Here is a 22687-nt window from a genome sequence, read left to right on the forward strand (position 1 = left end):
AGAAGACAACCAAAGAATCTGCCCATTCCTCACCATATGCCCCCAAAAGATAGCACCGCCTGTTTAAAACAAGTGGTCGTTCTTCTTCCCGTTGCCTCCTGCTCCATGCCGTAATCACTAACGGTCTTTTGTAATCACACAGATACTAGTCAAGGAGGGAAACTACTAATGACGCACAAAGCAGTGTTGGTTTTGTGATGTGTCAAGGCCCATGGGCTTTTATGGGCCTCTGTTTTCATGGATCTAGTTCGGTCAGTTTTTTTTTTTTTGTTAAGAAGTTCGGTCAGTTTTAACAATGTGAGTGTGATTCAATCATCGTTAGTGCTTGTGGATTTGAGGAAGGAGGGAGTTCATGATTATGCAAGATTCTCAACTTTTATACACATAGATTGAGGGATAGATACAAATTCAAATTTGAAGAAGATGAAGAGTTCTATATAGAGATATATATATATATGTTTGTTTGAATCCTCACGAAACACGATTCAGAGCATAGAGTCTGTCATGGCCGGAAGTCGCCGGAAAAAGTTGAGCGGAGCCGATGGAATGCGGTGTCGGAGCTTAGGGTGCCTCATGAAGTAGTAACCGGAGAGGAGAGCAAAGAGCTTAAAAGGTGTTATGTAGAGAACCATTGCAACGATGAAACAGAACGTCACAAATATTGCGGTAGCGCGTGGATCACGCCAGCTCAGCAGAGCCTGCACCCGCTCTCCCTGTGCCGCTATGTCTCCAACCACCGTCTGTATCTTCCCCGCCACAATTCTCAGCCGATCATACCTGTCAAACAACCGTGTTAGAGGTTCCAGGTTCGAGTAACCATAGGGACGAAGCTAATATTACATTTATGGTTTCGGATCGGGAGGATTACTAGCTTCGGTCCCGAACCTCATAGTATTCAAAAAAATAAATAAGTAAATAACTTGATCACTTACCTCATTTTGACAATGTCTGGAGCCTTCATGGTCGGGAAGATATCAAACTCCTCGTCCAGCTCATCAGCATTCACACTCTCCGCGTAAGACAGTTTGGTGTCCATATGAGGAGGAAACCTCGGCTTAGACCTGTAGTTCCACAACCCAATCACAGCCATATACAGAAACACAGTCGGCAAAATCATCTCCGGGAACATCACAAGCATCGTGTACAGCACGTGCACCAGCGCCGTCGTCACCGGCGTCCTCCAGCTGCAAACTTCTCCCATCCATTTCCACACCGACATCACTCCCGAGAACACCGCGGTGAACCTAAAGAAGTTGGCCTTGCTTCTCCTCATGCTGAAGAGATGAGTCTTGGCATCCGTCATGTACTCAACGACTTCTCGTCTAAGCGGCGGCTCCGACCTGCCTAGGCGAGCCACGATTATGTTGAGAGCCTGGACTCTAAGCATTTCTTGTAGGTTTACGGATAAAGGCTGCGTGTAATGCATTTTAGGCAAGAGTGGTTTTGTGTATTTCATCAGCGTGTTGGAGACTGATGTGCAGGTGAACCTCACTGCTAAGTGAAGCTCGCCTCTTTTCTTGAGACCAGATGGGGTTAGAACTAGTAGAGGGTACGCGTTCGTGTAGACGCGGCCCGTCTGAAGAGTAGAGAGTCTGATACGGACTTTCCCAATGGTCTGATCTCTGTTGTTTCCTCCGGCTGCGAAATGCCCGTTGTCGAAGACGCAGATGGTCAAGACCGTCGCGGGGTCGAAAACCTCCCATGTGTACTGCTCATTGTACTTTGGACTCAAGCTGTTGATTACAGTTCTCGACCGAACCCACTTGTGACCGTACTTGGCAACAACGTACGTGTCCGAAGTACCTTTCCCGTCTCGATTTTTAACCGGGTGGAGACCGTTTGCGTTGAGTATCCCAAGCTCCAAGACACCGATCGCTTGTTTCCAGAGCGGTCTCGCCGTCGGCCTTAGATCGCTGCTGTAGTAAGTAGACTCGTCAAAAACATGGTAGCCTCCTTCAAGAACCGCGGCCACGTGGAGCCTAGTAGCGAACTTCACTCTCTTGGTTTTGTCCTCATCCATGGCGTCTGAGATCGAGTCTTCCAGATGAAACCAACGGCTATGGAACGCTCTATCATCAGTCCGTCTCTCGATAGCGGAGAGAGGGATCACAGCTTTGCCTACCGGCTCGTCTCTGTTGGCTGCGGAGTGGTCTTCCACCGAGAGGACCAGGTGTTCCTCAAACGGCTCCGCGACTACGAACATGAACTCCTGGTCCCATCTAGGATGAAAGCTTCTCTGAGAGACTTTAGTCTTTAACATCTGGTTACCGATCTGGATCCTCACAAAGGCTTCAGGGAGACGTGACTTGTCGGAGACGATGATCACGTCTTGAGCCTCTATTATCCTCACCCTTAGGTACCATAGCCGAGGAGAATGGTAGACCTTGGACCGGAGGTTAGCTGATATGATGTCCGAGCTGTCTGAAGATGTTAACGAGTCTGAGAAGACAGCATCACCGAAAGCTTCATCGGCTTGAGTACCTTCCCAAACAGCAAGCATGATCTCAGCTCTCTTCTTCTCACCTCTCTTGTTCTCAAGTCTATACCACTCTGGAGCTAAAGGACTATCGGGAGGAACACGAGATCGAACCTCATGGAGATCAAACCGGACGGTACCAACGTAATCATCTAGGACAAGGTCTTTATCCTTGACGACTATTTCAAGAACGTTGGACTGAAGATTCTCTTTGGCAAATGCAAAGACTTGGTTCCACTCCGGATCCGAGTTCTTGTCCAAATGTCTTGTAACTCCTTTGAAGTTTCCTATTTTTACTTCCACGTAAGGGTCTAGGCTTCCCGTTAGGTCTCTGTCGGGGAGGTCACGCGCCTTCACGACTCTCACGAAGAGAAACCTCATCTCTTCGACGAGATCGTATGTGCCTACGGGCCTCTGCGTACCACGAACTATTCGTCCTCCAATGATCCGTCCACCTCCGAGGAAAGGGCTCGTCTCTTTCACAGTGAAATCTGATGATGGGCCTGGGCCGTTGTATTGGACTACTCTTGGAGGCATGGGCGCAGCAGCTCTCATCTCCTGCATCCCATAGTTCATCGTTGTCGTCGGCTGTTGTTGTTGTTGGTTCACTGAAGGCGTAACGTTATAAAGCGTACGTGCTTTAGGCTTATCAGCAGCAACCATGTTAGCAGCAGCTGTGATTATGGACTTCACAGGTTCTTGACGTGGACTAGGGATATAAGATCGAGGAGACTCTGGAACCGGGGTTGGGAGAGAAGGTGTAATAGAAGGGTCTTCTGTGATGAAGACTCTCAAGCCAAGCTCTCCACGGGCTCTAGAGAAGACGCTGCGTTTCTCTAGAGGGTAATTGAAAGGAGCTGCTTCGGAGCGAGGAACAAAGGATGTTCCGTTGACTCGGACTTTGCCAAGAAAGGGCTTAGCATCGGTTCCGTCTTGGTAGCTGTAGACATGGGCTTCGAGTGTACGTGTGGAGAGGAAGGAAGGATCAGAGACAGCGAAGTAGAAAGACTCGTGCCAGACGGGGTTCGGGTCGTTGGGTTTGGTCGTTGTGCGGAATATCTGGTTGTCGAACTTGAGCTCCACGAAAGGGCTACATGAGTTCTGCTTGTCTGCGTTAAACAGGCCATGTGCGCTTATGACTTCAACGCCAAGCTTTATGTTGCTCATCGAAGCCTTTTGTTAAAACTGAATCACCTTTATCAAGAAGAGCTTATAAGGCACCTTTTGAAGTTTTGCTCGTTTTGCAAAACAGAGGAGGACAAGAAGCAAAAGACATGACTCGGTCTTTAAAGACCAGTCACATGTCTTAATCAAACCAAGTAGTAGTAAATGAATAAACAATATTAGCTTCTTGGAAACTACGGCAAAGAAAAAAAAGTGTAGATAAATCCAAATGTTAAATGATTTTCTCTACAAGAGTTTCGTGTTCTGTTTTGTACTTGATCCGCGTACCTCTCTATTTCCATGAAAATAGCAGGGTTTATTTGTGAACTCACACGCGTCCCTATGGGACCCATTCACGGACCACAACTATATAGCCGGTACTACGAAACATCTCAGTACCAATACGTCTGAACCGTTGACCGCAACCCAAACGTCAAGTCGTTTTTGTTAGAGACTAATCGTTTGTTACTCAATATTAAGGTCAGCTAACGTATTTCTTGGGTTTTAAATATATTAAAAATTGAAGTATCCCTGCTTCTTTTATTTGAATTTCTTTATCAAATCTGAACACATATATTATTATTTCCTTAGATCATCATTATCGCACAAATCCTTAATAGGTTTCTTATTTATTTATTTATTTATTTTCGTTTTTGTCTGATTAAAAAAAAATTAAAAAAATTAATTGCGGACCGCCACATGTTAATGGGATCTGCGAACAGTTGAAAAAATCTACCGAAAACGTTTTTTATTTGGCGATTTGGACATACGGTTTTTGTTATTTTGTGGACCCTGTACTTTTTGCCTACGAAAACTTTCTTTTTGCACGGATAAAAGATGCTCTTAGTTAAATAACCATATGTAACAGATGTATCATTTTTTGAACAGCTAGCTATGGGTTAGTGCCAAGGCAAAGTTTAGGTGTTTTGGAATTTATATGAGAAAATTTGAACATACGTTGGAAAAGTCAGAATAAGTACATGCATACGTTCAGAAAAGACAAAAGAGTCTATTTAGAAGACTAATAATAATAGTCTAAAAAATCAAAAAGACTATTGAAATTTCTTACTGTATTAGCAATTAAATCTCGCTTTCTCTGTAGGAGACGTATCACTTTCAAACCACGTCTCTAGTATGTATAAACAATTATCTTTTAAGTCAACAAGGTTCTGCCTTTTAAATGCAGGCCGTCAACTGTAAAACACTCACTGTCTCACCACTACATGAAAACATAAATATTATTATGATATTTTTATGTGGTTATGTTAGTTTCCACGAGTAATAGGATAAAGAGATTTAACTAACAAGAAAAAGAAAACCAAAAAAAGAGAAGCTAGCTGCCCAATTTATCAAACAAAGATGCTTCTTGCCACTTACTAGTTAACCCGTGAGCTCTCTCTCTCTCTCTCAATTCAATAGCAGTAAGTGTTGGGCCACTCCATAGAAACATTTGGGCCGCAGAAATCTGACATATAGCATAGAGACTAAAGTCAAAGATCCACCGAAAAAAAAAACAAAACCAGCAAAAGTCTGAGGAGAAATATGATGACATCTCGACCATACCAATCATGTCATCATGAAAACCTCAACGCTCAATTGTTCTCCCGACCAAAACTTTAGCTCAATTGCAACCACAAAGTAAAAAAATATGTAGGTGTATAGAATGAGCACGGCCAATCCTGGGCTAAAGTCCATAAACTAAATTTAGACGCCAAAGTTTATATATATTTTAGGGGCGCCATATTGGTGTCCACCCCTTTAGTGCAATGGTTTGTTGTCTATAGTTTCTTTTCACCTATAGTGAAGGTTTCAACCGGACTTTAACCATATTTCTTTTATTTTTTTTATTTTTGATAATGGCAATAAATAAATAAAAGAAGATTTGATCCTTGAAGTTATAAACCAAACATACAGTAAACGACATTAAGTTAAATGACATTAAGTTTTTCGCACAGTAAATAATATTAAGTTATAAACCAAACTAAATAAAACTAAACTGATTAATTTTGTTTCCTTTTTCATAACAATATTAATAACTAAAATGATTTGATAATGAATATTTTGATTTGCTTTTTTTTTTAAACTTAAGTCTCCTTTTACATATGTATTAAAATATATGTTATAGGTTTAAAATTAAAAAAAAAATCAGTTATATATATGTACATTAATAGATGATATTAGTTATAAAATAAATAAGGAACTAAAAACAAGTTAATTATTTTATTTACGTTAGAAACTGACATTTTCTTTTCACTTCTCAACATTTATTTTCATTTTTTCTTCGATTTTTGCTACAAAAGTTACATTTACTCTTTTCTCCTAATCTCTTATGTAGGCTTTATTTTAATTTTCTTTCCTATTTTCTCTATCTTTTGCAAGCTTCTATTTTAGTAACCTCTAAAATCTCAAACATATGAATTTAGCATAAGCTCAGAGACACTACGAAAACTTAACAAAGTTTACAAACTAAAATTGATGTTTTCTGTGTTACATATGTATATGTATTGTATTCTTCTCCTCTCTAATTTATATTCATCTTTTAAATGTTTATTGTTACAGAATTATTAACACCAGTGGGATTTTTGGCTCTTAAGATGATTAGAATAAGTAAAAAGTTATAGTTACATGGCAGTATTTTGGTTCTGTTTTAGGTGTCATATCAGTCCGGATCAGTGCTGAGAATGAGTAAAACTTACATATATATATATAGATACAGTGCCGTCTTAAATTGCTTCTAAACCATTTAAAAAAATATTAACAGTATATTTAAAATAATAATTTATATTATTAAAAAAATCCTTCATAATATTTATTCTTGCAATACATGACATATATTATTTTTTTGTGCAATTGTGTGTTTCAATTTTTTTTTTTGCTGATTAAACGTCTAATAATTTTTTTTGGCCATCATGAAAATTCGGTGAATGGATTATTCGGCACCTGTACTAACTTTTTCGGGAGATTTACTAGATGTTAAAAATCTTTATTACTTTGTGGTTATCAAACAAGAGAACCAAAAGAAGGAAAAAAAACATACTCCTCCGTTTCTTTTTTTTATCATGTTTTATATGACATTTTTCTTTCAGTTTGCATGATGTTTTAAAAATTTCTACGTAAAATTATTAAAAATTAATTAAAATATTAAAGTCGGAAGTGATTGGTTGGACTGTAATTGTATGAACTTTACGGTAAGATTTAGCCCTAAAAAATGTAGTTTTAAATTTGTTTGCTACGGCAATATATTTTCTACAACCAAAATGATGTGGGTTTAGAAAATAAATGTTTTAAAGCTATTTTTTGTTTTTTTACTGTAGCTTTAAAAAAACAAGATAAAGCATGATTAACCTCCCAATGTGTATTTTTGTCTTATTTGTTCAAAATAGCAATGATTAACTATTTTTTATACTTTTTTTTTGTTGTAATCAAGTGTTTATAATAATATTTTTTTTAATTTGTGTGTTTATATTAAAACATCATTAAAAAAACAGAGGAAGTACTAAGCAATAGAAGTGTTAATAGAAGTACATAAATATATGAGCTCAGTCCAATCTTAAAATATTTTGGGTCTACGTCTAAAGTTCAGTCTGGTTTTAATAGGGCTATTATATTTTTAGGCTTTTCAGAAAAAAATATCTAAACAATATATATGCTAATTTCACTATTTTAAAACATATTTTTTTTGTAAAAAATAGTTTCAATTTTCTGTCATTAAATATAAAGTCAATTTAAACTTTTTTCTTACAAAAGTGTTTTATACATTTTAAAATCATATTCTAAACAAATTAAATTTATAAAAACTCAAATAATCAAAAGTAAATTGAAACTATATATAAAAGACAACAAAATTTATGCTAAACTCAGTCACAAGTTCCATATCGCTTAGTTAGGATTCTTGTAAATGATTAAATAGTAAAATACACTCACAAGTTCCATATTGCTTAGTTAGGTATGGATCCAAAATATTAAAACTATATGTCAAAATCAAATATGGTTTTGATCGCAAAATGATGCTATACATAAACTGTAATGTAAAGTGTCGGATTTTTGGGTTAGCCGCTCTAACCCAAACAGACTTTAAACTCAATAAATATCTAGAGCCCAAACAGACTCACTTCGAAATATATACCTAGTTTTTGAACTTATTTAACAAAACCTAAACACGAATGGATGGATTCGAGCTATGTGGTTCGGCTGTAATTAACGTGTCTAAACAATAAGACAAATTAAACTCAACCATAACTACAATGTGAACAAGCACAAACTAGGTATCGAGGTATTTTTCTTTCTCCAAACTATAGTGCACTTCGAACAAACTAGCATAAGAAGCTTCTAAAAATCCACGGAAATTAGAGCATAAGTTCAATGCAATTAACATGTGAAAATAATTAGTGAACGCCCAAGTGGACTTAGTATGGAATGCTTTAGCATATATCGAAACATTTTTCTTCTTCCTTTCTCATAATATAGATTCCATTCTTTGATAAAATACTAATATGGTATATTTTTCACAAAAAAAATTGGAACGAGAAGGAAATGATACAATAAAATATATATGTAATAAAAAGAATCGTGGTTAAGGGTTTATAGTATAATATTAGTTTTGGTGTGTTACATATCTAGAACTTATTTTTATTGGGGGCAGAATGAAATTAGCTAGACACATAAATAAAAAAAACATTGTTAACTTCATCATTATATATAATAAAATTATAATATTTATTCATGTGACCCAAAATTGATAAAATACACATGAATGAATAAGAAAATATTTAAAATTTATTTAAATTTGGAAAAGACATAAGTTTACTAAGATTAGCAAATAATTCTTTCTTTTTTGAGAAATCTATTTTTTGTGTAACCAATTACTTTCATTCATAGTTAAATTTAAAAGACTATATATCACATAAGCTCTCTCGGACAAATCCGAACAGCCAAGTTTAAAATTTTAACAACACAAATATAACGATAAAAAGGTAGAGCCACAAACTCAATTAAATAATTTATCTAAAAACATGTCTAAAAAGCCAAGCATTACACTAGAAAGAGAGAACAAGCTCATTTTAATCTCTTCAAACGATTTTTGATGAACCATCTTATCATATGGCTTTAAATACAAGTCCATAACCTCGAACTTTGTCGAAATTAACCTCGCTGTATCTATCAGTTCCAAACAAACCTTCACACAAAAATGCATCTTGTATCCCAAAAAAAGTTCCTTCTATCGAAGAATTGAATTTTGATAGAAGTGTTCTCTCCTCAGAAGAAGAATATGGGTAAATTGATCTCTCTTGGTCTCAACAAGAGGAAAGTTGACTAGATTTTTTCATCCGTGAAAAAACTTTGGGACAAGTGTGAAGCACTTAAAGTGGATTTGTTCCAACAACCACCAAATGGATTTGTTCCAACAATTTTAATTTTAAGAGTATTTTATGATAATTATGTTAATTTTGTAATTGATAAGTTTTGCAAAAATTTAATTTTTCATAGAAAACTTATGGAGAAGTTTAATATGAGTAAACTTATGAAAACAAATTTTTAGAAGGGGTTATTGGAACATGAATTTCTATGGAATTTGATGATTTTAATAGTTGAGAGGATTTTACAAGTTAACTAGATTTAACAAATTTTATCAAATACTTTTACATAGATTTTCATTACTTGTGTATAGAATTATATTGATTGTTATTAACTCTTAAAGTAAGAAATTAATGGTGGTAGAAAAAAAGGAAAGAAAATCATTTCAATTAAAGAAATTTTTAAACAACTTTTAAAAAAGTTTTTATCACAAAAAAGATATCAAAAAATAAAATGACCAAAAATTTTAATTTCTACTTCTTACTTTATAGATATATAAATAATAAAAAAATAATTTTTTTTTTATAAAATTTCGAAATATATGTTTTAAATTTGATTTTTTTAAAAAAATTGAATTATTATTTTTGAAATGTTTTTTTTTAAATTCGAAAGTGCTTTTTAAAACTATTTTTACAATTTTTATTTTAAATTTTTAATATTTTTTTTCTGTTTTTTTAAGTTGTGAATTGTATTATGTTAAATTTGTGATTTGTATATTATTTCATTCTTCAATTTGAGTTTTTGTATGTGAGTGTATTTTATTACATTGATTTCAAAGTTGAGTACTATGAGTAAAAACAAAGAAAATTTACATTTCAATAACAATAGATTTTAATAAAATCTTAAAATCAATGAAAACTAAATTTTTCCAATAACAAAGGATTTTGAGTGGAATTTAAAAATCATCACCCCAATAACAATGAATTCTATTTAGATTTTAAAAACCAATAACAATGAAATCTCAAAATTTAACAATTCCTCTAGAATTCTTTATCCAATAACCCCCTTACTATCATACGAGGTTTTCAAAATATTGCAAAAAAGTATACACAATTAATTTTATAATTGACCATGTTTCAATTTATAAAAAAAAAATATTCTGTGAATCTTTTCTCTCGTAAAAGTTTTCTACAAGTTTTCCAAAAAATATTCTTTCAAAACCAAAAATATGGCAGTTATTCACGCAATGAAATATATTTTTAATTTATAAAAAAATATATTGTGTGAATCTTCTCTCTCATAAAAGTTTTCTACAAGTTTTCCAAAAAATATTCTCTCAGACCCAAAAGTATGGCAGTTATTCACGCAATGAAATATATTTTTTATCGGGGGCAACCGCCCCCTCTCACCTAACGTGGCTCTGCTACATATATCGATTTTCGATTTCTATAGTAGAACGATTATTCTTTCTTTAAGAAAACTCATTTCAGAGTTCCACATATGACAAAAATACGAGCAACAAGAAGAACACGTGGAAACGTGATATGCTCGCCAAATTAATCAAATATTCGAATATTTCGCTAGCTGTTTCCTATCGAATAAATTTCAATAAAACAAATGAAAAGACAATTAGCTACAACAATACAATAATGATTGAAAGGCACCAATCCAATTTTCACTTTTTGCATTCGAACATATCTTATATATAACTAGAACTAAATGTTCTTTTAACGATCAACTAGAACCTACAGCTTGGAGCTCATTCTTTTATCAAATGGAGTCGGGTAACACGCTCAAAACCACAAAGCTTATTGTATTCTTTATAGTTTCACGTTATCTTGCGAGAATATTGGGTTCAAAAGCTATATATATTTTTGGTTAATACTCGACGTAGGAAAAGCGCAGTTATCAGTCATCAATGCATGGAAGGAACAAAAGATAACAAAGGTGACGAACAAGTAAGAAACAACTACACAAAGATCCTAGAGATTTTTCAATCGCAGTTTCCATGCGACTGCTGTGACACTTGTCTAATTTGCAGGACTGAGAAGAAGCTCCTAGAGATTTCAGCATGGGAAAAAAAGCAAACAACCAAGATCGAATCTCAACTCGCTAATAACCAGGTGATTCCAACAAAAAGACCTCTCCACTTTTAATGCTTTAATACTGTTCTATTGCTAATGGACAAAAAAGGGTTGTTTTGTTTTGCGCAGCGGAAGATGGACAGTAAGAAAAAGGAGAAAGAAGAGAAACTGAGGAGCAAGAAAGCAGCAGTTCATGCAAAAGCACAAGAGAAGAAGGCATGGGTTCAAATCCGACGCACTCAAGAGATCCTCGATGCAGAAGACGAAGCTGCTACGTTTCAAGCCACGGGACAGATTCCCAACAAGTCATCTTGCAGCTGCTTCTGATATCATCAGCAGTAACCTGTGTTGCATATCACCTATAACTATCACCTATACTTGTATCGTTTTACGTGTGTTTTCATATTTGCTTGTGTTGGTCATGGAACAAATCATTGTTCAACTATCATGCTACTGACAACACCAAACATGCTAGAAACCAAAATCTTAAGGTCTCAAAGACTTATTATTGAAGTTGGAAACGCTGCAAACAAGGCGTAAAAGAATCAAGAAAACATCCGCTTCTTGAAGACGCATCACAACACTGACCAGTCTACGACAATGATAGGAAAACATAGTACCAAAGGACTTGTTTAAAAAAACAGCTAGATAAAATACTCCCACTTCCACTACTACCCGGCATTTCGCACCTGCCAGGCCTTGTCTTTATGTAGTTGATTATTTGGAAAGAAGGGAAAACCAAAGAAAGACGCTAAGAAAACATTTTGAAGGTAAGAGGATGAATATGAAGACTTTTTGGGTTCTGGCTGTCCTTCACGCCTAGATAAGCCACACATTGCATCAACCAACCTGAAACATCACAACAAATTCAAATAATATTTTAGGGATCTCTCTTATATCAGGAGCAAACCTAATTCAAAAGAAAATTTCTAGGACGAGAATAATGAGTTGGCCTCTCTATATGCATTAAACATACGAATGATGTAACGTGGTTATAGATGCGATAATTGTTGTCCATCCTAGATCTTTCCAACAACACTATGTATTGTATTATAGTAAAAGACATTATCCTAGAGAATCTTGAGTTAAGATGACGTAAACGACTCCAAAAGTAGGAATACTTGAAGTCTGCCATGAAGTTGATATTACTTACCACTTATTACTGATAGACCTAACAGAAGACACCAAGGCGGACAACCTTATTGGCAATAAATTGCCTGATCGATGTGTGGAGGAATTTGCTTGATCTCCGTTCCAAGCTCTTGCTCAATCCGGTAGCTACAAATATGTATGACTAAGGTTAAACAATGTCGTAGCCAACATGAGCAAAACCCAGTTAAGAGAGAAAGACTTACAGGTTAAAGCGGTCCTCATAGGTGATAAGATTCACAGCTAAACCAAGATGGCCAAACCTTCCTGATCGACCAACCTGAACAGCAACCGGGTATCATAATCAGATGATCATCAATCAATATGTAGGAATCTAGTACAATGTAGATAGACATCTGAGCTTACCCTGTGAAGATACGTTTCTGCATTCTTTGGGAAATCAAAGTTTATCACCACGTTGACTGCTTGAATGTCAATCCCACGTGTAAACAGGTCTGCAGCAACAATCATTAAATCATAAACTATTTATGTGAAGAGCTTCGCTAATTTCATTCAAGTCAAAATAACAAAACCAGTGTCACTTGGTCCCCTAAGGCCTTGGCTAAAGCCAATATTGAGTTCTAGGAACTAGATAAGAGAGCATTTTATTCAACATTGCTCTTGCAATAACAAAATAATAGCATTTAGGCATACCAGTACACACAAGATTCCGGCATGCACCATTGCGGAAGTCATGGAACACTCTGTTTCGGTGGTCTTGAAGCATCTTTGCATGTATGTAAAAGCAAGAATACCCAAGCTCCGTAATTTTCTTAGCTAAGAGCTCCACACGGTTCACGGAGTTGCAGAATATGATCGATTGGTTAATTTGCAGCTGCAGAAGAAGTTGAGAGTGAATGCCAGCAAAAAAGAAAAGGAAACAAAACAATCAATACTTGAGTTCAGATCTAACCTTGGAGAATAGTGTATTCAGGCAATGAATCTTCTGTCGTTCTTCAACAAAAGCATAGAATTGGGTAATACCCTTGAGCGTAAGTTCATCCATGAGATTAATGATGTAAGGATTCGTCAAAAATCGATCCTTAAAATACTTGACAGTGACAGGAAATGTGGCTGAGAACATCAAAATCTGGCGATTTTGGGGAAGAAAGCTGATCAAATGTTCCACCGAAGGTTGGAACTCTTGAGATAAAAGCTTATCAGCCTGAAGAAAACATCCAAATTAGATTAGGGGAAACCATCATAGTATTGCTATAGCTTGCAAAGATTGAAAAAAAAATACTAGACAGAGAAGAACAAGTAAGCATCCACCATTTACCTCATCCATAGCGAGCACAGAACAATCTTTCAAAACACAAACCCCCTTCTTGGTGAGATCCAAAATTCTTCCAGGAGTTCCTACGAGTAAATGGACAGGCTGATACAAACGCATGATATCATCTTTCAGACTGGTGCCTCCAGTTGTCACCATGACTTGAATCTTCAAATGCTTCCCCAGCTCCTTGCACACCTGTGATGTCTGAAGGGCTAACTCTCGAGTTGGAACAATGATCACAGCTGTAAAGAAAAGACAGGCAGCAGCGAAAGACTAAAATTTCAAACCCATTCATCGCATCCAACCACATGAAAGAATCAAATGATAGTTACCTTGAATAACGTTGTTATCTTGGTCAATTTTTTCCAAGACAGGGATACAAAAGGCGGCAGTCTTGCCAGTGCCGTTCTTAGCTCGGGCAAGGATATCTCTACCAGTCAAGGCGATAGGAATACTTTCTTCCTGAATAGGAGAAGGTCTTTCAAAACCCTTCTCGTAGATTCCCATTAGAAGCTCTCGTTTCAGAAAGTAATCTTCAAACTCGTTTCCCTTAGTGGCTGTCACATCCTAAACATGATACAACAAGTGCAAACAAAAAAATCAAACCGAGTAACTATCAAGAAGTTTTGGATAGACAAAGTAAAGAAGAGTTTTTTTTTTAGCCAAGGTAGAAAAGCATCATGAACAAAAATGGGTTTATGTAAAAAGCAATTAAATAAGCAAAACATCTTTCCCAGAGCATCTGAGACAGCTAAAACAATCAGTCTATACAATATAGGCTTCCTTTAGGTGCAAGGAAAAGGCAAAAAAGAAAAGAGAAATCCTAAACGATTTATTTTCTTCGAGACATTGAAGGTTACCTCAGTTCTGTAGCGAGTATCAGGCGCAGGTAGTTTTAGCCTCGCTTTCCAGTCTTCCGAACTAAAAGAGCAAAGAATAAAAAGAAAAGAGGATTAAAAGCTTGATAAGCTCAGTGACACTGTGAGAAGTAGATTCGCTTTAAGACAAAGAGATAAAAATTGACATAAAGAAAGAAGTAGTAACTTTGTGTCGGAGAGAAGAGTTTTTTCAACTTCAACGACTGCGTCTCCTCCTCCGTTAGTGTTACCGCTAGAGATCTGGGGTCTAGGAAGCCATTGCTGCTGATGTTGGTATTGACGAGGCTGAGACGTGGCTTGCTGAAACAGCTGCTGTTGGTGGGAGTAACCGCCTCGCTGAACGTACTGCGGCTGCTGATAGCCCGGCCGGGACTGGAAGTTAGGGTTAGGGTTAATGGCACCACGGCCAGCGCCAATCCCCCTTCCTCCTCCTCGGTTGTTGTTGTTGTTCATCATCACAACCTACTTTATCGGATCTCTAAAACGCTAACTCTGTCTAGGGATGGATCTGTACAGCAATTAAACAAGAGCTTCTAGGGTTTCCTATGGTAACACAAAACCTAGGGCAGTGCCGATATATTGACAAAATCGCGTTTGAATTACAAATAAGAAGAAGAAGAAGAAGAAGAAGAAGAAGAAGAAGAAGCTCTTGCGGATATACCTAGACCGCAAAATCGGATAACAGATCTGGAAAATATAAAAAAAAAAAACTCAGCGAGATTCGGGGATTTGATAATTAGTTAAGAATTTTCGAAAAAGGTCCACGCGAGGAACGATAGAGAGAGAGAGGTACGAATCAAAGGGGTCTGGCTTGAGAGGCACAGGAAGACAAATCTCTGTCCGTAAATAATTTATAGTTATAATAATGTTTTTTGTGGTTTCCTTGGGCATACGGCTAGGGCTGGTGGGAGACACGGAGAGGAGAGCTTCACAACCCGGCCTTTGGGCTTATATTATGCAAAGACTCTTTTTTTTTTTCTTTTTTGTATGTTTCGATATGCCTTCCTTGTGTGTAGGCGTTCCTGAATCGTACAAGGCAAACATTGTGTTGTTTTGAAGATCCAATGCGTTGACTTGTTTTACCCGTTCCAGTTATATACACGTGAACATCCTGCTGTTTGAATTCTGTTTTTCTTGGGTGATTAATAGACATGAAATACTTTGGAAATTACAAGAAAATTTATTGGTTTTTATATCCAAGTCTAGGGTTCGAATCCCATACAATGCAATTTTTTACAGATCATAGGATGCAAAATCTTATAGGAGGTTCCAAAGTATTTATAGAAGTAAGTAAGGATTATATAATGATGTAATTGTTACTGTCATTAAAAAAAAAAAAACAAGACATTAGTGAGTGCCAAGATGAGGCTAAAGCCGTAATAACACCCTGAGTATTCTTTTCAGGTCAGTTTCAGAATCTCGTTTCATTTGATTCACCCCCTCTTCACTTGACAAGTTCTGTCGTCTTCGTTCTTTTGCGATCCTTGTCATTTCTGTAAAGGTGAGTCGATCTATGGTCACCAGTATTCTGGAAATGATGCTATTTGAATACTCAATTCGAACATTCTGTTATCAAAGCCGATTCTTAGTTAGTTGTTAGGCTGGCTAGGGTTTGCTTGAGATCATTTCGGTTTTTTTAATGTCCATTCTGATGGATCTGCTCATCTTCGTTATCGAGTTAGGAAAAGGAATCTGTATTAAGTGGACTGATCTCGAATCTAAGTAAAAAAAATGGGAGGAGCTGGAGGCGATTTCAGAGCCAAAGTATGGAGCATGTCTGGTGGGCCTTACTGTAGGCCCAAGCACTGGCGTCGGAACACCGCATTTGCAATGCTCGGCGTCTTTCTTGTCTGCATCCCCATTGCCATGAAGTCTGCCGAGCTCGAGGTATTCATTCTTCTTCACTTCTTTGGTCCCTACAATTAGAGATTAGAAAAGAACAATAAGAGAATCACAAATGCTACGGATAACATATCTACTCAACGAGTATAACTTTGTTGGTCTGTTATCATGTGTAGATAATTTTGTTTTCGCTTTCAGTGTCTAGCATTATTTAGGGTATTGAATATCTTTGATAAACATGTGTATCTTATCAGTAGAGACTCTATGCTGTCTACGTCCTGCAGTTTTGGATGTTACAGTCTGTGTGAATCTATTGTAGCAGATAGCTTTGGTTTATATATATATATATATATTTCACAAGCAGGCAGTCCTCATGAAGAGAATAACATTTTAATATGTGTTCAAGTTTAAAATTTAACTACCTTCTCCTACCTAGTTCCATTTTTTTAGTTTCATTAATAATTCCCTTCCCCTACCTTATTTCATTTTATTTGCCAATGATTCATCTGTTGGGTCTTCGCTAATGGTAGCCTATTTTTGATGATGTCCTGTGACCTGAATTTGATTTGCACCCATTTAAACTCTGTTTCTCATTGCCATGTTACTTTACTTTTTGTGTTTGTGTAGCAGTCTTAGGAGATTAAGTTGATTCTTTTGCTGTACTTCGACCATGGGATATAATTTTCTGAAGCTCATGTACATCAAATATGGTTGAAAGAGTGGCTTGGGTACTACTTACTAGTATGGACTTACAGTTCTTTTTATTTTTCTGAAAGCCTGATACTTAAATTCTTGTCATTTGTCACAAGTGCCCAGTCCTTAAAACTTCATTATCTCCATGCTACTCTATAGTTTGCACTTTCTTGTTTGTTGATCAAAATTTGAAGAAAAGCTTTGTTGTATGATATTTCAGCAAAGGCCACATATGCCGGTACGCCCAATTCCTTCACAGATATGGTGCAAGAACTTTGGAACCAAGGACGATTACGAAAAAGAGCATTAACGAGTGTTTTGCTTTGCTTTGGAGCGAGAACTCTTTTGCTTGATCTCTTATTTTGCTGACGACAATGTAAGCATGAAAATACCTTTTGTCTTTTATCGTCATAGTATTGTTTTGACCATATAATAATTTGTCTTTGCCTTGCCACGACATGGAATCATCCCAAATTTAAGAAATCTCATGTTATTCCAAAATCCCAGTTGATTAGTATTATATCTGGGCCGGTTTTATCTAAGGTAGAATCCATTCTAAAACATTATTGTGCGTTTTTACTTTTACCGACATTCGAAAGAATCTGCATATAAAGAAAAGAAAAGTAAGTGACTGAGTTGATGATTATACCAAAATGCCGAATAGCTAGCTAGAGTTTGCATTTGATGTTCAGTGTATGATGATCTTTATTTATTCTTCTTAGAATTCTTTTTTAGCATTTTTGTTCTAAGGAGACCAATGTTTTTAGGTCTTAAAATAATGAAACAATACATCTTTGATCAACTCAAGACAGACAGAGAAATAATAATGTAAAATGAAGTATAAGACTGCACATTTTTTTTCTGCTAGGTATTTATGAATATAAAAATCAAGATCACCCCTACTTTTTTTTATTGTGATGTACATGTGGAAGTTGTGGAATACAAAACAGCTATTAAATTATCTTTGTAGATTTATACCAAAGTAATCGAAGAGTTATTGGAGAGAAAAGACACTTTATTTAGACATGGACGGTAGATAAAAATGGAAGGAGAAGAAGCAGTGGTTGAGAGTTAAAAAGCTGACGTTTTCCAGTCGCCGCCACAGCGAATATTAAAGGATGGTTTTCTCTTAAAATGCTCGAATCTCTCAATTTAATTATTTCATTTTCTAATTTTCTTTAATTTAATTTATTCTTCTATTTTGTAGTATTAAATTATTTAAGGAAGGCGTAAATAATATTTTGACCAGAGGGCACACACGCATGGGTAAAAGAGGGAATAAGTCGCCAACACGGAAAACACATGTCAATGATCTAATGGTGAGAGCTTGAGAAAAAAAAAAAAAAAAAAACTGAACCATCCACTGAGACGATATATTGACATTTCCATATATAACCTTCTTGCCCGTTCTCTTTCGGGTAACTTGGGCTTGTTTCCCTTTCTTGTTTTGTTATTTTTTTTTTACCAATTGTTTTTTGTCCTTCGAAAGTTCGATTTTTTCTATAAAATTGGACAAAATAAAAGACATTATTTTTGCACAAAAAAAAGACTTATTATTTATTTGTGTTGAGACCCTTACTCTCTTAGAAATAACAGGAGCAGCTTCGTCTTCTTATACTCTCTCTCATGCTCAAAGCTGCAGGAACATTCTTATCACACTGCAAGAGATCAAAGCTTAAACCTTGCGTTATAAGTTTTGTCAGAGTTTTTCAATCTCTCTCTCTCTCTCTCCATAGCATTTCTGTGTTGAACTTGTGTCATTGAACTGAGGATTTGAGTTTGATCGGATCTTGAGAGCGATGATGTGGAGGAACATTGCTCGCTTCTCCAAGGCTGCTGGAAGAACCGGCGGATCTCGGAGGTGCTTGTCGACGGCGATCCCTGGTCCTTGCATAGTCCACAAGCGTGGTTCCGACATCCTTCACGATCCATGGTTTAACAAGGTCATCCCTATTCCTCTCATTAATATGCTGACACTAAGAAATCTTGTGGACTATTATTATAAATCAACTGTTTTGATTCCATTAAAGTTTGTTTCTTTGTGCAGGACACAGGTTTTCCTTTGACTGAGAGAGATAGATTGGGGCTAAGAGGCTTGCTTCCTCCTCGTATCATCTCCTTTGAACAGCAATATGACCGTTTCAGTACGTCTCTCTCATTTCATCCCGATTATGTGTTTGTTTCTGAGACTTCCTTGTATAAACGTTTATATTTGCAGTTGAGTCCTTTCGGTCCCTAGAGAGGAACACACTAGGGCAGCCAGACAACGTTGTCTCTTTAGCCAAGTGGAGGATTCTCAACAGGTTGCACGACCGTAACGAGACTTTGTACTACCGAGTGAGTTCAAAGCCTCTTCTCCTTTTTTTAATATTGAAATCCGACATCCTTGAGACAGAACTAACCATTGTTGTTCTCTGCAGGTCCTTATTGATAATATTAAAGACTTTGCACCAATTATATACACACCCACCGTTGGACTGGTTTGTCAGAACTATTCGGGTTTGTACAGAAGACCCCGAGGAATGTACTTCAGCGCCAAAGACAAAGGAGAGATGATGTCTATGATATACAACTGGCCTGCTCACCAGGTTGATATGATTGTCATCACTGATGGTAGCCGTATCCTTGGCTTAGGTGACCTTGGAGTCCAGGGTATTGGGATTCCTATTGGCAAGCTCGACATGTACGTGGCTGCTGCAGGAATCAATCCTCAGAGAGTATGTCTGATCTGTTTTTGTTTCGTTTTTCTGTATAAGACACATGTTTCATCTCCTTGTTCGAAATTATACACTTGAACTTCTGCAGGTTTTGCCAATTATGTTGGATGTGGGAACGAATAATCAAAAGCTCCTACAGAATCCTCTCTGTAAGCTACTTTTATTCATCTATGGGTGTGTTTCCTTTGATAACACACTCATTCATGTATTTTCTTCATTTTACAGATTTAGGACTCAGACAGCCTAGGTTGGAAGGAGATGAGTACCTTGAGATTATTGATGAATTTATGGAAGCTGCATTCACACGCTGGCCTAAGGCCGTCGTACAGGTATATCTTAGTTTCTACTTTGGTTTTACCTTTTGATGGTGGGTGAGGCTGACTAAATGGCTGTTTCCATCATAATAGTTCGAAGATTTCCAAGCGAAATGGGCTTTTGAAACTTTGGATAGATATCGAAAAAAATTTTGCATGTTCAATGATGATGTCCAGGTATCTTCTCATCATTTCACTTCAGCTGCTTTTACTTTTAAAGCTAATCTTTTTAATAAGAAGGTTTGATTTCTCAGGGAACAGCTGGTGTTGCTCTCGCTGGACTGTTGGGAACTGTAAGAGCCCAAGGTCGGCCTTTGTCCGACTTTGTGAACCAAAAGATTGTTGTGGTGGGAGCTGGAAGGTACTTGGTTATCCACTTGAAAAGTCCTTTACTAATGTATCTGCAGTAACTTTCATCTCCTCTCTTCCTTATAGTGCGGGGCTCGGTGTAACGAAGACGGCAGTACAGGCGGTTGCGAGAATGGCAGGCATCAGCTTCGCTGAAGCAACGAAAAACTTTTACCTAATAGATAAAGATGTAAGTCTCTGACATCCCTTACTCGTTGACGTCATCTGGATGGGTCCGGTCCGTCTTGCTTGATAATAAATAATTTAGTTTGTGTAGTTCAGTTCCAGGAGTCCGAGTTGACTTTGAAACTGTCATAGTATTGTCTCTTTTAGAGCTTGCTTTTGGATGTTGTCTTAAGCTATCTACTAAGAGCTTACCTAGAATAAGTCAAAAAAAACATTTAAAAAAGTTATCCATTTGCCATACTAGTTTTGTCTTGGTCAGCATATTATTATTTTTTTTAAATTGGATTGCCTCATAAGATCTTGAATAATGTGCTTCAGGGTCTTGTCACCACGGAGAGGTCAAAACTTGACCCAGCAGTTGTACCTTTTGCCAAAAATCCAGCTGAGATACGTGAGGGAGCAAGTATCGTTGAAGTGGTAAAGCTTAAAGCCTTATTGTGTTCTTGACTTGTCCAATTATTTGACTTCATCTTCTTTTCTCTATAGCTGTCTTTGAAAGTTTTAGACATAATATTGTCATGTTTCCTTGTTTACAAATTTTTGTTCAGGTGAAGACAGTGAGGCCACATGTACTTCTTGGTTTATCTGGAGTTGGTGGCATCTTCAATGAAGAAGTAGGAGAACCTAATTTCAACAAACATACACTTTCATAGTATATTAATTAACAGTTTTACTGACTTATAGTGGTTTCAATAATGCAAAGGTTCTAAAGGCAATGCGAGAATCTGATTCATGCAAGCCCGCCATTTTTGCTATGTCGAATCCCACCTTAAATGGTTTGTGTTTGTCTTTCCAGAGTAATGTAACATTTCCTTGAAAGATCTGTTCTGAACACTTTTTTACTTGTGTGACAGCCGAGTGCACTGCTGCTGATGCATTTAAGCACGCTGGAGAAAACATAGTCTTTGGAAGTGGAAGCCCATTTGAAAACGTTCAACTTGGTATGTTATTATAGTGAGGTTCATTCATGAATTGCTTAAAATCTGAAAAATAAATTTCAAATGATTCTTTAAACTTGCAGAGAATGGTAACGTTGGGCATGTGAATCAGGCCAACAACATGTACCTATTCCCCGGGTTCGTTTCCTTCTTGAAAACTGCTTCAATTAGTACACATTTTTATCCACAAGTTTAGCTGAAATCAAATGTGGTTATTATGGTTTACAGGATCGGGTTAGGGACTCTTCTATCTGGTGCGCGTATTGTAACTGATGGAATGTTGCTAGCAGCTGCAGAATGGTAAGAAGATTGCTTTTGGTTCTCTTCTATCTTATGATATAATGAGGCTCATGTTTATATATATATATATGTTTTGAAAATATAATTCAGCCTTGCGTCCTACATGACTGACGAAGAAGTCCAAAAAGGCATCCTTTACCCTTCAATCAACAAGTATTATTTCCTCTAATTGCTTCTCATTCTCTCATTCATATATATGCTCTGATTTTATTTAGTCATCTAAGACGGTTCGGACAAAATGCAGCATCCGACACATAACAGCTGAGGTAGGGGCGGCCGTTCTAAGAGCTGCGGTATCTGATGACATTGTAGAAGGTCATGGGGATGTTGGTCCGAGAGATCTCAGTCACATGTCCAAGGTATCAAAACAATTGAGATTTTTGTAATGTATCAAGCATGACACTGATGTAATAGTAGAAGTCTGAATTAAAATGCATCTGTGTTTTGGATCAACAGGAGGAGACAGTGGATTACATCACACGGAACATGTGGTTCCCAATTTACAGCCCTCTCGTGCACGAGAAATAGACTCTTTGAACTCTCTCTCTCAGCTTTCATGGAAATGCCAAAAGACCCCCAACAAAAAGAAACCATCTTATTGTTTTCGATCAACAACAACATTCTTTCCCTTCCTATTTTCTCGAGTATGTTTTAAAAAAAACAATGATGGTAACGTTTTAAAGCAATGCTAAAAGACGGCCTTAACAACAAGAGCAGGAAGGGTAGTTCTAGGTCACCTGTCCCTTGTCACTTTTTTTCATTTTCTTGATGATTATGTGGGAATGATTATATATATACAATTTTCTTCTTAATCCATTGGATCGGACGGAGTGATCTTGACATATTAAAGTTATTTTACTGAATAATGAAGAGAAGGTTAGATATATTTAAATGAAGAGAAAACATTGGAGAAGATGAAAGTGGTGATTGTGGGAGATATTAGTTACTTATGACAGGTACATACATGTAACAAGTTCAATAATATGTGCCTGTCTCTGAAGCAATCCATCTTTGAACAATCTGCCAA

General features: G+C 36.7%; 5 protein-coding genes across 8 annotated transcripts; 3 read left to right on the forward strand and 2 right to left on the reverse strand.

Moving 5' to 3' along the window:
- Positions 1 to 33: 33 nt before the first annotated feature.
- LOC106334524 (protein QUIRKY) lies at positions 34 to 3755 on the reverse strand. The gene is made up of 2 exons (XM_013772815.1): positions 933 to 3755; positions 34 to 777 (listed from the first exon to the last, which is right to left on the reverse strand). Exons 1-2 carry the CDS (start codon positions 3641 to 3643, stop codon positions 486 to 488), a joined length of 3003 nt encoding a protein of 1000 aa, XP_013628269.1. The 5' UTR covers positions 3644 to 3755; the 3' UTR covers positions 34 to 485.
- A 6882-nt stretch (positions 3756 to 10637) lies between these two features.
- Positions 10638 to 11652, forward strand: LOC106335564 (uncharacterized protein At3g61260-like). The gene is made up of 4 exons (XM_013774120.1): positions 10638 to 10719; positions 10830 to 10893; positions 10977 to 11058; positions 11149 to 11652. The coding sequence occupies exons 1-4, from the start codon at positions 10710 to 10712 to the stop codon at positions 11344 to 11346; spliced, it is 354 nt and encodes a 117-aa protein (XP_013629574.1). The 5' UTR covers positions 10638 to 10709; the 3' UTR covers positions 11347 to 11652.
- LOC106335562 (DEAD-box ATP-dependent RNA helicase 8-like) lies at positions 11506 to 15217 on the reverse strand. Of its 3 annotated transcripts, XM_013774118.1 has the most exons (12): positions 15116 to 15215; positions 14984 to 15009; positions 14489 to 14830; positions 14305 to 14365; positions 13777 to 14011; positions 13448 to 13686; positions 13082 to 13333; positions 12823 to 13003; positions 12535 to 12623; positions 12375 to 12448; positions 12173 to 12297; positions 11506 to 11868 (listed from the first exon to the last, which is right to left on the reverse strand). In XM_013774118.1, the coding sequence occupies exons 3-11, from the start codon at positions 14776 to 14778 to the stop codon at positions 12219 to 12221; spliced, it is 1500 nt and encodes a 499-aa protein (XP_013629572.1). In that variant the 5' UTR covers positions 14779 to 14830; positions 14984 to 15009; positions 15116 to 15215; the 3' UTR covers positions 11506 to 11868; positions 12173 to 12218. The 3 variants fall into 3 exon arrangements, with proteins under 3 accessions (XP_013629572.1, XP_013629571.1, XP_013629570.1); XM_013774117.1 differs by having other exon boundaries at positions 14489 to 15009; XM_013774116.1 differs by having other exon boundaries at positions 14489 to 15217.
- A 429-nt stretch (positions 15218 to 15646) lies between these two features.
- Positions 15647 to 17340, forward strand: LOC106328014. 2 transcript variants are annotated; one of them, XM_013766360.1, is made up of 3 exons: positions 15647 to 15823; positions 16005 to 16209; positions 17078 to 17340. In XM_013766360.1, the coding sequence occupies exons 2-3, from the start codon at positions 16054 to 16056 to the stop codon at positions 17165 to 17167; spliced, it is 246 nt and encodes an 81-aa protein (XP_013621814.1). In that variant the 5' UTR covers positions 15647 to 15823; positions 16005 to 16053; the 3' UTR covers positions 17168 to 17340. The 2 variants fall into 2 exon arrangements, with proteins under 2 accessions (XP_013621814.1, XP_013621813.1); XM_013766359.1 differs by having other exon boundaries at positions 15716 to 15823; positions 16001 to 16209.
- Positions 17341 to 18461: 1121 nt separating this feature from the next.
- Positions 18462 to 22472, forward strand: LOC106328013 (NAD-dependent malic enzyme 2, mitochondrial-like). Its single transcript, XM_013766358.1, has 18 exons — positions 18462 to 18800; positions 18905 to 19001; positions 19076 to 19194; positions 19278 to 19574; positions 19663 to 19723; positions 19800 to 19903; positions 19982 to 20065; positions 20143 to 20249; positions 20324 to 20426; positions 20741 to 20839; positions 20971 to 21036; positions 21126 to 21198; positions 21277 to 21363; positions 21444 to 21498; positions 21589 to 21660; positions 21751 to 21813; positions 21905 to 22019; positions 22117 to 22472. The coding sequence occupies exons 1-18, from the start codon at positions 18657 to 18659 to the stop codon at positions 22186 to 22188; spliced, it is 1818 nt and encodes a 605-aa protein (XP_013621812.1). The 5' UTR covers positions 18462 to 18656; the 3' UTR covers positions 22189 to 22472.
- Positions 22473 to 22687: the final 215 nt, after the last annotated feature.

The sequence above is a fragment of the Brassica oleracea genome, chromosome C3 (assembly GCF_000695525.1).
Source record: "Brassica oleracea var. oleracea cultivar TO1000 chromosome C3, BOL, whole genome shotgun sequence".
NCBI classification, from domain to species: domain Eukaryota; kingdom Viridiplantae; phylum Streptophyta; class Magnoliopsida; order Brassicales; family Brassicaceae; genus Brassica; species Brassica oleracea.